A 14711-nucleotide genomic window follows, 5' to 3' on the forward strand; every position below is an offset into this window, starting at 1 on the left:
ATGGCTTAAAATGTTACGTAGTATATTTAAAAATAAAAAATGATGTAATTTAATCACTTACCTAACTCATAAAAACATACAAATATACACTATCACTTTTTATCTTAAAATTGTAACATTTTTATGTACCACATTATGGGACTTTATTAATCATGCTTGAAAAAATCGTTAGATGCTCATCAGGTGCCCAAGGTACCTAGGCGGCGATTAATTGGCGTCTAGTTGCCCGCGCATTTATTTTATTTTATTTTTTATTTCTATTTTGTTTTAATTTTTTAAGACTAATAATTATAAACTATTTAATACTTTAATAGTTAATACTAAAATATTAAATATTATCTTAAAAAGAGTTTGAACAATTTAAGGTTATTTTGCTCAAAACATAACTAAATCGTTTTGAGTGAAATAACCCATTTAAAAAAATAAGAACAATGGCTAATTGGCGCCTAAGGGATCTAGGCAGTCAGCGCCTAAGTGGTCTAGGCGGCACTTAGCGAGCTGGCCATCTAAACCACCGATTATGATGATACGCTAAGCGGTCGGTTGGGGACAAGACGGGATTTTTGCAACATGTTATTAATTAAAGAAAACTTTCTAAGATACTGGATTCTCAACATGTATGCGAGCAAATTAAACACTAACAGTAACATATATACATTTCAATGCAAATAAAATGGTTAGTACTGTACATTGTTTGCTATATATACTATTTGAGGAATAGTTCAAATGCACATGCAAATTTATGAAGCACTAATTTGCAAAGATTTCACATTCTCAATCAAGACTGTTAATTAGTTCCTTTCACCTTGTCGTTTCATGAAAAATCAGTGAATAAATTAAAGGAGTGCCATTGCGACCAAGCTAGGCATTCTATTGGAGCTTCCAATCCCACTATGGGACACTTCATACTTGCATTATTTTCTTGGCCCCATTGCACACACCGCCTCACAGATGTGGTCCAATCTTTAAAGATGGATGATGTGAAGCGTCTTTGTGTGGTGGTGAACTCACCGCCCATTGCATGCAATCAAGATTGCAGATCTTGCTAATCACTTCGACCCATCATATCAACAATTGTCATATATGGCGGCTGCTACATTGCATGATCGACCTTAATCCTTGATAGGACTTTTGGAGCGCATGTCAAAAGTAATCAAATTATTGTGTAAACCATGCAGGCGGGTTGTAAGCATGTGAGCATGTCTAACATGAGTGATTGTAGCTTTCAATTTTTGAGGGCTTCATATTTTTTTAAGAAAAAATTATATGTATATAGTTTACAGAATTTCAGGCTAAGTGCATGGAAATTGGATCAATTTCTTTAATTTTGACAAGTTACCATCGATGATTGGTATGGATTTGAAGTCTTGTTGCATTTATTTAGAAGCAGCTTTTAAGAGAGATAGAATAGTGTGATGATATTGATGAAAATGAATTGTATTTTGAGCTAAAATTACTTATTAGAGAGAGTTTATTTAAAGAAAAGATAGGAGCAGTGAGTATATTGAATTCATTGAAACAAATGAGTTATTTTTCAAATGCTACTATTGTATATAGAATATTATTGACTATCTCAATTACCGTTGCCTATGTATAAAGGGTTTTTTTTGAAAGTTGAAATTGTTGAAATTTTACTTACAATCAAAGTATGTTGCAAGAGAGACTCAATGTATTAACTTTAATCTCCATTGAAAATAGAGTCATTTCCATTTTTGGTCCTACTGTTATTAAGGCATTACCAATTTTAGTATACTTCATTAATTTTTGCCACATTACGGTCAGTCTTATTTAGCTCTTGCCACTTTTAGTCCACCGTTAAAATTTTCGTCAAATAGTCGTCCAAAACAGGGGTATTTTTGGTCTTTTCATGCTTTGGTCATCTCCTTGACCCTATGTAGTTGTTTTCCTTACACATTTTCATCCAATGAAAAGGTCCGGCGAAAGCCATGTGAACTCTATGCTCACAATTTCGAAACTCTATATTCAATAATATTAACACAATTTTTGAATATATATAACAAAATTGTGAATATAGAGTTCAAAGATTGTGAATATTGAGTAATATAATTTTATATATTAAGATTTTAAAATTATGAATATAGAGTGCTAAAATTGCGAATATAGAATTCTAAAATTGTGAACATAAAATTTTAAAATTGTAAACATGAATCTAAGTCCACTTCACAAAGTGGGCCCAGGTCAATAACATAATTTGCCCATCCAATGCACACACCGCCTTACAGATCTGGTCCAATCTTTAAAGATAGATGTTGGGAACCGTCTTTGAGTGGTGGTGTGCTCACCGCCCATTGCAATCAAGATGCAGATGTTGCTAATCACAATCCACCAATAATTATCTCATATGGCTAATGCGACAAAGCATGATCCACCTCAATAGGTCCATTTGTAGTTAAGCGACATGCAAAAAATATTTGTCCACAATTTAAAATGCTAAGCCACTGTTAGAAATTTATATATTTAGATTTTAGTATTTGTTCATACTTACTTTTTCAACTTACTAAAGCACAAAGAATCAATACCTACACTAGGTCCGAACCTAAGACCTCTTATTTAAGAAGCCATAGCTATGCTGCTCGACCACAAGTCTTTTGGCAATTATAAATTTATAGGTGTCAGTTCACTTTTAGTTTTTATTTTTAAAAATCCTTTTTGTCTTAATATTATTGTGACATGACTATTTTTATTGCTAGTTCTTTCCTTAAATTGTATAATGCTTACCTTGGATTTTGGTTATCATATTTTCGGTTTCCTTTTACTGCTTTTTTTCCTGCTTTCTAGTTTGATATATCTTTATTGTTTTAGTTCGTAGGGCTTTGGTTGTCCATCAGGGACTATGTCCAGTTTAAGTGTGGGAGTGTTGTTTCTGATGAACTGTTGAAATTGAAATTTTTGATGATTTTGCTTGAAGGACTCACTGTGCAGCTTAGGATAGTTTGTTTTCCTTGTGTTGTGGCTTTGACCACTTTCCTTTTTGTTGGTTGGTGGTTTGTTTTGGTGGTACTTGTGTAGCCTAGCTTGTCAGGGATGATTCAAGGTTGAACTTATGTTTAATTCAGTCTCTTGCCAATAGTTGGGTTAACCTTTAACCTAAATGTTTCCCATGTGTGTTATGCATTGCTAGTGAAGGCTTATGTGGGATTCCAGTGATATTTGTCTTGTCATAGCTTGTCTTAGTGTTCTCATAGTGAAGTCTAGAATTTGCATGCTTTGAAGTGATTTAGGCCATTGTTGTTAGCCCAAACCTTTAAACCTACCCTTTATTATAAGTGTTTTCCCTAGTTGTCCCCTTTGAGCCTTGTTTTTGTTTAATAAGTGCAAAGCACTAACCCTATTCTTTGTATTGTTTTTCTTGTTTAAACCCTATCATTTAACCCTTAGCCTTTAGCCATATATTTCCATCCACCCTTAGAGAGAATGTAGCATTTGTTCTTTAATTTAGAGGAGATTTCTTTATCCACCCTTAGAGAGAATGTAGCATTTGTTCTTTAATTTAGAGGAGATTTCTTTCTAGAGCTTATTTTTGTTAGAGTTATTCCTGTTATCTTTGTTCTAGTGTGGGGGTGTGACGGAAGGAATTGATTGATTGGTTTGAATTGAAGGAAAGAAAGTTGGTTGGAAGAAAAAGAAAAAAAAAAGAGAAAAAGGTTGATGAAAAGAAAAAAAAAATTTGTGTTAGAAAAGTGTGAAAAAGAAGTCTGAAAGTGTAGAAAAGGTTGTGAAAGAAAAAAAGATGATGAATAAAAGTGCAAGTCATTTTGGTAGAATAAATGTGTCCAACCCCCACGAGTTTAGAATACTCTTATATGTTCATTTGTGTTTTGCTCTCTGGCTCATATTTTCAATATCTCCTCTAGGTTTAGTTGTAAATAGGTGTAAAATTCTCTCTCCTTTGTTCATCTTTCCATACCCCTTCTTTGTTTAGCAACTCACCCTTAGCCCTATTACAAGTCAAATAAAGACCTATTTGATCTTAGCATGCAGTTTTTAGAGTTGATTTATGGGAGTATGAAGGGCAAGTCTATGGGATTTCATCTTAAGCCAAGTCTTGCATAATCTCAACTGAGTACATGTGCATACAAGGTTTTAATCTACCTAAATTCGGGTGCCCGGTTATTGGCCTGAGAGGGGAACTCATCTGTGATTCTGAGATGATTTTTGAAGCAGGTTAGGTTGTATAAGGTGGTTGGTGATATGATTGGTTGTGCAGAAAAGAAGTGTGATCAGCTGCAATGCTTGGAAGGTGAATTGTCCTTGGTAATTGCTTGAGGACAAGCAAAAGTTCTAGTGTGGGTGAGTTGATACATATGATTTTATACTAATATTTGCCCCATAGTTTAGTTAGTTTGTTGCTTATTTCCTTTACCTTGATTTATCTTAGTTTATTCACGAACGAGGAGCAAAGGAAGGATTTTCAGTCATCTTTGACGAGTTTTCGAAGCATAGGAACCTAACCATGGTCGGAAAGGAGCAACGGAGCACGAAAGGAGTCAGAAAGAATATCAAGAGGCCGCCTCACGGCCGTGACCCCCACCACGGATAGCAGCCGGCCACGGCACCTCACGGCCCCGATCCCGGCCGTGAGGGTGCCCGTGACCCTGCTGCTGTCCAATATTTAATATCGCATTTTTCTGTATTTTTTGCCATTCCGAGCCCTAGTTTAGTTCAGTACAATTTTCTTTTTCTTTAGAGTTTTCCATAGTATAGAATAGCGCAGATTTACCTTCTTGAATTCGTTTGCAAGCTTGGAATCATTGATTGGATTGGAATTACTCTCAAAGATTGTTAGTAAAGTTCTCTCTTTTATTCTTTAGGTTCGCTGTTATGATTTCAATATTCAATTTTTGCTTTGTTTTGTTTACTTCAATTATACGTGAGTAGTTCGCTAATGGGTATGGATTAGGGATTTATTGTTAATCTTGATGTTCAAGTTGTGATTATTGCATAAAGGGATTGAATCATTTACCTAGGGTTTATGTTGAATTGGGGATTGTCTTCTACTTGTTATTGAGTGATGGCCACAATTAATTGCTAGTTTAGGAGAGGGATTCATTACAACGAAAGTTAGATGGAGACCTCGGATCGAGCCTTACCAATTTCAACATAATTTTTCCTACTATGAGAATATGGGTAATTTGGGAGCTTACAATGCTTAGGTGCTTAAGACTATGATTGATGCATCACGAAAGTGAGGCAATCCTAGCCTAATTCTGTTTATTGATTACGAAAGTAGCTGAATTGAATTCTTGTGTGCATTGTCCATAAATCCCTAGGTTAATCCTTCAATCCCTAATTCTGAGTTGTTAGAACATCAAGATTGCAATTCCCCTAATCTGACCCATTTCTTTATGATTCAATTTATTCATTAGCAAAGTTATTTCTTTTAATTTCCTTATTCAGTTATCATTTACTTGGATTCTAGTTGATTCGCATGCTCTAATGCCTAGTTTTTCTTAATTCACACAATTACGTGTCATAGCCCCAATCCTCAGCGGAACGACATTTACACCATCTTTTTACTATCACCACTTTACTCATCACACTATAAAAGGGGAGTATGGTAACGAAGATCCTTGAAGTTTCAAGAGCATTATTACAAGATTTGTCCAAAGAATTTGTGTAAGAAACTTCAAGAAAAATAGGGTTGATTAAAGTATTATCCGGAGTAACTGCTCCATTTGATATTTGTACAAGCTGAATCGAAATACAGGTTGGTTATAGTTTGTATAATTGGTAGAATTAGCTCAAACTATATTTGTAATATTTTTCATAGAGTTGTTTTATAAGGTTAATGTTTAAATAGGTGGTCGACCTTATTTTGCAATTCATTGAATCTTGTATTGTAAAAACTGCGGGGGGGGGGGGGAGGGCAGTTTCGGCGGTGTTCTCCAACTGCGTCATCAAATTCAATTGTGTACTTAATTTGGAGCCATATTCGCTTTATATTGTGTTTGGAATTTTATTGCGAATAATTACTTCTACTGTTACTCCGTTGATGTTAAAAGTTGGTTGTGCTTATCTGCATTACATAATTTCAGCTTTCTACTTAAGAAGATAAAAAGAGAGCGGAAGCAGAGGCGGAAAAGAGGAAAAACTTACAACACCATTCATCATCCGTCTACGCACATCTTAAATACAGAGAGAATCTAGCCAGGACATTTGCAAGGAAACAAGCTTGTACTCCCGCCCAGGTCCCTTCTTCGTCCCCTTCTGGTTTTCGACCACCCCGCGGGCGAATGTAGCCACTCCGGCTTCTGTATGTGCCCAGCCCCAGCCGGTGTCTAGCATGGCAAGCCAATCGCACAGAACAGTCAACCAACGCCAGCTCACTAGCCGCACTTCCAAACAAAATTTCCCAGCAGAGAGGCGATTATCCCGATCAGAATATCAACACCGCAGAGCTTGTGGTCTTTGTTTCCATTGTGACCAACGATGGACCCCGACTTACCAATGCAAATATCTCTTCTTGATGGTGCTTGATGATACAATGGAAATCGACCCCGACGCCGCCCAAGACGGACTTCATGGGCCTGAAATTTCCTTGCATGCAATAACCGGTAATAATAGCGCTCAAACAATATAGGTACACATGGAGATCATAGAGCGCCCAGTGAAGGCGTTGCGGACGGGAAGTGCTTGCAGAGGTGGTGGTGGGTTGCGACGGAGGATTGGCAATTATGATAATTTATATTAGGGTTTGGGCGAATAGAGTTTGAGGGGTTAGGAGAGGGAAAGGGAGGAGGAAGGTGCCATGGCTAAGAGGAGAAGAGCTATGCTGAAAGACAAGCGGTATGAAGAAGAGAACTAAAAAAAAAAAATCCTACTCAGCCTCCACGTCAGCAAGGTAACCAGAAGGGAGGGGAGGTTACCGGCTACTAGGTGAAATTGCACATATTTAACTTGTTGAATGGTGTAATTGCAGTTTTATTATTTTTCGGTAGCCTGATTGCACGTGCACGTTTCGTTCAATGGCTAATTTGACCCTTATTCCAAAAATTAAAAATAGGACAAGACGTTGATTTTTTTAAAAAAAAATCGATGATGTATCTTGTTTTTTTAATTAATTAGATAAGACGTCGATTTTTTTTTTTGTAAATATCAACGTAGTATGTATTTATTTAAAAATTTAAAAATAATACACGATGACGTCATATCATTTATTTATTATGTCGATCAGAATTACATCAGAAAATAACTAACCTCTTATGCCTAAAATTAATTGAATTGATTGAGAAAAAAAAATGAGTTAGTTCTTCTATTAATGACCAATCAACACATCAGGTAGTGGAGTAGGTATGAGTATATGATGGGAAATAACACAATTACACACTAATGTAGTAATGCCATTATTTAGTATGCATACATAGATGATGGTACTTGGAACACCATTATGCTATTTACATAAAGGAATATTTCTATATAAGATTATTGATAAAGCTCGGATTTAGATAACCTTTGTGCTGGCACAACAATCAATGGAACACATTTCTTAGTGACTATCCCAAATTTATCAGATAGGTCAAGATTTTCACCTTCAGGAAGATGCCAGTCAAAAGAGTGCAACAGTGAACTCAAATTATATATAAGCATTTTCTCTGCCAAAGGAATGCCAGCACAAATTCTCCTCCTAGATCCAAATGGCGAAAACCTATGATCATTGCCTGTATAGTCTAAACCAGTCGAAGTTTGGTTAAGGAACCTTTCAGGCCTAAACTCCAAAGGATTGTCCCAAAGTTGAGGGTCTCTATGTATTGCATACATATTTAGAAAGACTCTAGTGCCCTTAGGAATTATGTATCCCCAACTTGTGTAGTATGAGTTGGTCACCTGGGACTAGAAGTGGTAATGTTGTCATAACTCTAGTGCCCTTAGGAATTATGTATCCCCAACTCTAGTGCTTGTCTTTCTGAACCTTTTTCATTATCTCTGGGTTATCAAGTAATGTTGTCATAACCCATTGTTGCTGTGGGGTCCGTCCCCTCTATCACAATATCCTATATAAATAATTTTACAATATCCTATATAGCACATACATACAGTTCACGGTACTCATACTGCTCAGTAGACACCAGTACACCATCTAGGGTTCTGAGTCAAGTATGGGACAAATTTGACTAACGATCTACCGTTCAAGATGCATTACATCAACTGTGGCTGGAGATCAACACTTCTTCCGCTTCTGCTACTACGAGGTCTGGTTACTCGTATACTATTCTGTTTAGTTAGAAAATTTATTTCTATGAAGTCAAGCAAAGGTTTCTTCCCCCTTGAAATTGGATAAATCAGACTGGGAGGACGAAATCTTACATGATATTTTTAATAAGGCTGATAGAGCAAGAATCCTTAGCATCCCGATCCCCATCAAGGAGCATGAATACAAATTAATTTGGAGAATGGAGGGTAGTGGTGTCTACTCTGTTCGCAGCTGTTATGCCGCCCTTGCTACTTGCTAGTAGTATATATGCCCTTAATACAGAAAACCAAATGTTCAAAGATCTAGAACCTCTCAGTCCCTCCTAAAGTTAAAGTTCTCATCATATTATTTATTTTTTATGTTGCCCAGAATTACGTCGGAAAATAACTAAATTGGTATGCCCAAAATAACTTGAATTGATTGAGAAAAAAGAAATGGGTTAGTTCTTCATCAATTAATGACCAAACAACGCATCAGGTAGTGGAGTAGGTATGAGTATATGCACTATAATGGAAAAGAACACAATTGCACACTAATGTAGTAATGCCATTTAGTATTCATACGTAGCTAGATAGATGATGGTACTTGCTGGCACCCCATTATACTATTTACATGAAGACATATATTTCTGTAAATAAAATTATTGATAAAGTTCGTATTTAGATAACCTCTGTGCTGGCACAACAATCAAGGGAACATTTTTCTTAGTGACTATCCCAAATTTATCAGATAGGTCAAGATTTTTACCTTCAGGAAGATGCCAGTCAAAGGAGTGCAATAGTGAACTCAAAATATAAATAAGCATTTTCTCTGCCAAGGGAATACCAGCACAAATTCTCCTCCCAGATCCAAATGGCAAAAACCTATGATCATTGCCTGTATAATCTAAACCAGAAGTTTGGTCAAGGAACCTTTCAGGCCTAAACTCCAAAGGATTGTCCCAAAGTTGAGGGTCTCTATGTATTGCATAGATATTTAGAAGGACCCTAGTACCCTTAGGAATGGTGTATCCGCCAACTTGTGTAGTATTAGTTGGGCACCTGGGGACTAGAAGTGGTAATGCTGGGTATAAACGGAATGTCTCCTTCACAACTGCATCCAAATAGCTGAGCTTTGGTAGATGGAACTCTTCAACAATATTGATTATTCCTACAATCTCCTCTAATTCCTTCTGGACCTTTTTCATTATCTCTGGATTATCAAGTAATGTTGTCATAACCCACTCTACCATTGTGGCTGTGGTATCCGTCCCTCCTATCACAATATCCTGTATAAATATAGTAAACTATAGGTTAAAAAAGAGTTGTACATGTATTCCCAAATCTTACTCCCTAAAGTTTACTCTTTTATGTGACGGGCACTCATAAATTACATTTTTCATGTGGTTCACTATACAAATGTCTAAATCAAGATTTTGCGTAAATGATTAAAAATTGAGAGTAAAAAATAAGGGTACGTACACATAATATTTTTCGTTAAAAGAAGTAAACTATTAAAAAAAATTGTCAAATAAACCACTAACTTTACACCAAAGTGCAAATAGGCCCATGAACTTTTTCAAAGTGCAATTAAGTTCATAAACAAATCATTTTTATGCATTGAAACCCCAAAATCAGTAATTGACCTACAATAGCAGGTAACTTGATACCAACAAAGCTCTGACGACAGGTGACAATCCCCGGTCACCATCTCTGAATTCAAACTTTTATAGAGTCTTTAAAAGTCTACTAAAATTCAAATACTAATTAACTTTTATAGACTTCACCAGATTAGGAGTCCTGTAGACTTTTTCTTTACAAATATAAATAGTTGAAATCCGACCCTCCAATTCCATAATTTTCAACTTTCTTTATAGATTATTTTTTTTTGTTTGAACAAGACAAACTTTTTATCTATTCCTATCCAATTTTATGGTATGTTTCATAACTTATATATATATATATATATATATATATATATATATATAGAGAGAGAGAGAGAGAGAGAGAGAGTTAGAATCATATGAGATCACTTGTTTAGGTAGGATCGTGTGATCAGATCTTGTGCATCTATTTAATAATTTAATGGCATAGATTGATTTAAGATGCTAAGTTGAAGTGTGTGCGAACGGTAATAAAATGTGTGCGAATGGTGATTAAGTGTGTGCAGACGGTGATTAAATGTGTGCAAATGGTGATTAAGTGTGTGCAGACGGTGATTAAATGTGTGCAAACGGTGTTAAATGTGTGCGAACGGTGACTGATGTACAAGATTTGATCTCAAAATTTTTTAATGGTCTAGATTGACTAAGATTCCAAGATGAAGTTTGTGCGAACAGTAGTTAAATGCATGTGTGCGAACAAAGTGTGTGTGTCAATCAATCAAGACCATTAAAAAATATTATATGGATGTACAAGATGTGATCTCACGATCTTACCTAAACAAGTGGTCTAACTGGAACCCTACCATATATATATATATATATATATATATATATATTCATATCTTTTATTTTTACACATATTTATATTAAAAAAATTATATTTAAAATTTTTATTGTCAACATCAACAAAATTTTGTTGCGGTTCTCAGCAACATAATTTAAAATTTAGTTGCTGTTTGCAATAATGATTAAATTTTGAGAAAATAGTCAAATAAGTACATAAATTTTACACCAAAATTAATTAGGCATCTAATTTTTTTTTTTGTTTGAGTACTTCTTAGTATCTGTTCAAAGAGTGATCAATTGACTCGACTGAGACTCGAACCCACTCTCATCATCCATGTGAGAATGTTAACCTGGACATTAGATACCAGTAGACCACAAGGTCTTGGCGGCATTTAAATTTTTAAAAAGTGTAATTAAACTCTCAAACATGTCAAATTGAGGCAATGAAACCCAAAAATTGATAAATGACATATTATTATAAGTCATTTACATCAGTCCTAGTATTTGTTTATAACTACTTTCTCAACCTACTAAAGCACAAAGAGTTAACAGTTGCCTCCACTGAGGCTCGAACCCACTCCCATCATCCATGTGGGAGTCATGATAGTTAGTATCTTAATCACTTAGTTAATTATTTAAAGATTTCTAAAAAAAAAAGTTAATTATTTAAAGAAGAAATAAAACTTTTTTTAAAAAAAATCTAAATTAAAAATTTTTGTTCACGTAATAAATAATTAATTAAAAAGAAAAAAGGGTAATTCACAGTAAGCGAGTTTTGAACAGACATACCAGCAACATTGCCTTGATTGCTTGGAAATCCAATGATCTCCTAGCGTCATCACGCTCCTTCAGCTCTAAAAGGATCTGCAGAAAATCCTTCTTTTCGTCGCCGTTGCTCACACTCCCAGATTTCTCAGAAACTATCCTTACACCTTCCTTAATGATGGGTTCAAAAATATTGTCCACAGCCTTCCTCATACCCTCCATCTTGGCCTCTATCCCCTGCAAATCGAATCTAGCAAGCCAGGGGAAGAAATCAGAGATATTAGGCTCAGCAGACGTGTCAACATACTTCCCCATTAACTCCCTAAACACTCCTCCAATCTCTTCATTCTTTTCTTCATCAGATCCCAACGTACTTCCCCAAATCATTCTCATCACAACATTTAATTCAGTCGAAGAAGCAAATTCCCCAATGTTGATAGGCAAATTCCCCATTTTCTTGTCCCCATTGCACACACCGCCTTACAGTCACAGATGTGGTCCAATCTTTAAAGATGGATGATGTGAAGCGTCTTTGTGTGGTGGTGAGCTCACCGCCCATTGCATCCAATCAAGATGCAGATCTTGCTAATCACGTCGACCCGTCAACAATTGTCATATATGGCGGATGCGACATTGCATGATCGACCTTAATCCTTGATAGGACTTTTGGAGCACATGTCAAAAATAAGCAAATTATTGTGTAAACCATGTCGGTCAGTTGTGAGCATGCTAACCTGAGTGACCGTAGCTTTCAATTTTTGAGGGTCTCATATTTTTTTTCTTTAAAATATATGTATATAGTTTATCGAATTCCAGGCTAAGTGCATGGAGATTGGACCAATTTTTTTAGTTTTGACGAGTTACAATCTATGACTAATATGGATTTGAAGTTTTGTTGCATTTATTTAGAAGCAGCTCTTAAGAGAGATGAAAAGTGTGATGATATTGATGAAAATGAATTGTATTTTGAGCTAAAATTGCTTATTAGAGAGATTTTATTTAAAGAAAAGATAGGGGTAGTGAGTATATTGAATTCATTGATGAAACAGATGGGTTATTTTTCAAATGCTACTATTGCATATAGAATATTATTGACTATCCCAATTATTACTGTTGCCTATGTAGAAATGATTTTTTTCAAAGTTGAAATTATTGAAATTTTACTTATAATCAAGTATGTTGCAAGAGAGACTCAATGTATTAACTTTAATCTCTATTGAAAATAATTAAGCTTTTGGAAGAAGTTGATATCAAAAGTTTGATAGATGATTTGGCGTTTAAATGTGCATGACGCATGTCACTTTTGAAATAAAATTTTATATGTATTTTGAATACAATACTTATATTTTGATACAAATTTTTGAATAACTATTATTTATATATAGACATTACTTGAAAAATGGCTGAAATTAAGATATTGCACATAGCCCCAATTTTCCGCTGCAAAACACTTTGATCAAAGTAATATCTCGAAACAGTATAAACTTGCGAAGAAATTTTAAAAAACCCTAGTGAGTCTATTCACCCCCCCCCCCCCCCCCCCCCCCCCCCCCCCCCCCCCCCCCCCCCCCNTTAGACCCCCAAATTCATATGTTAGGACGAGTCGTTATATAGAACGAATCGATAGACGAATCGTTATCCAATAGTGTAGTCAACATGTATTCGTGGACATCAACTTGTCACCTTGCATTTAACTTAAGTTGATAGTTCTCATTGTTTATGTAACAAGGATGAATCATGAAAACCGAAGACTTGAAGACATAAATAACAGAAGACAAAGGCCAAGAGGTTACCAAAAGGCCGAACCATGGAAGGGTTTACCGCTTGAAGATTATCAAGGGCGAATGATAAAGAACGATCATTCGAGGTGTTTTGGGGCGAATGATAAAGTCAATCATTCGTAGTTGAGCACCAAAGGCACAAATCATTATTACACGATTACAATTATTTTTTAATATATTTATTTATTTATTTATATTTAAGGTATGGAAGGATAATTGCACAATATTAGTATAATTACCTAATAATTGTTATGATATTTAAAAAATTAATTACACATATATTAGCACATATATTAGTATAATTGACTAAGAATAATTATGCCTATCAAACTAATAATTAAGAGATATTTGTATAATTACAATTAAACATGCAATGGGTCGTTGGCTTCTTTTTGATAATATATATATATATATACATATATATATATATATATATATATATATATATATATATATATATATATATATATATATACACACACACATTTATTTATTTATACTTATATTTATGTATATATACTTAAGGTATAACAGCTTGGGAACAAAATAAATTATCATTCTTATTCTTTAGTGTAATTACTATGGTAATTTTATGGTAATTAATCTCTCTTTATATATTTTTATACTTAAGTAAGTATAAAAATATAATTGCACAGTATTAGTATAATTACCTATTAATCATTAATTATGGTAGTTAAAGAATTAATTGCACAGATATTAGTATAATTAATTAACAATTATTATGTTAATTAAGTTAATAATCAAGATATTAGTATATTTACAATAATACATGGGTCATTGAATTTATTTTTATAATAATTACTATTAATTCATTCATATATGAAGGAGGAAGAAAAAAAAAAAGTTAAAGGCGATATGGTGAAAAAGAATATACTTAAGGTATAAAAGTATAATTGCCTAATAATAATTGTCTAATAATTATTATGATAATTAAGCTCATATTACATATCAATTTTTTCAAGATAATTGCAGACAAAAGAGTCATATATTATTCAATTAATTGAGTAATACTTTTTCACTAATTTTAAAATTAAATAAATGTAGACTTTCAAATATTAGAATTGTTTATAATTTCATTTTTAATTTTATTATCTAAATATATAATAAATAAATTTTATCGATGGATCGCACGGGTAATTTACTAGTATTAATAAATATAACATTTACAACTTCAATAATTCATTTTGGGAATATATTATTGATAGGGAATATACCCTAGATATACCGCTCAGCGTGCGTATATTGTACGTATATACAGTGCGTGTATGAGGCTTATATATAGGGCCTTGATCCTTGATTAAGGGGACTTGTGGGGCAATTTATATCGTGGACTATGGTGTACAATGCATTGTGCACCCCGTACCAAAATGTTAGCAGATGAGCTCTGTGTATTCTAGACAATTGTTCTATGTATTCCAGGCAACCGTTCTATGTATTCATGTTAGTAACACAAGTTGTGATGTGTTTGTGCATTCGAATGTTTAGGAGGATGAGTTCTATGTAT

General features: G+C 34.3%; 1 protein-coding gene and 1 long non-coding RNA gene across 2 annotated transcripts; one reads left to right on the forward strand and one right to left on the reverse strand.

The window, feature by feature from the left end:
• Positions 1–3697: 3697 nt before the first annotated feature.
• On the forward strand, positions 3698–4831 carry LOC116026564. Its single transcript, XR_004099858.1, has 2 exons — positions 3698–4311; positions 4400–4831. It is a non-coding gene; the product is annotated as an uncharacterized LOC116026564 (long non-coding RNA).
• A 3862-nt stretch (positions 4832–8693) lies between these two features.
• LOC116026684 (cytochrome P450 76C4-like) lies at positions 8694–11893 on the reverse strand. The gene is made up of 2 exons (XM_031268039.1): positions 11430–11893; positions 8694–9479 (listed from the first exon to the last, which is right to left on the reverse strand). The coding sequence occupies exons 1-2, from the start codon at positions 11856–11858 to the stop codon at positions 8853–8855; spliced, it is 1056 nt and encodes a 351-aa protein (XP_031123899.1). The 5' UTR covers positions 11859–11893; the 3' UTR covers positions 8694–8852.
• Between the last annotated feature and the right edge of the window lie 2818 nt (positions 11894–14711).

The sequence above is a fragment of the Ipomoea triloba genome, chromosome 8 (assembly GCF_003576645.1).
Source record: "Ipomoea triloba cultivar NCNSP0323 chromosome 8, ASM357664v1".
NCBI lineage: Eukaryota > Viridiplantae > Streptophyta > Magnoliopsida > Solanales > Convolvulaceae > Ipomoea > Ipomoea triloba.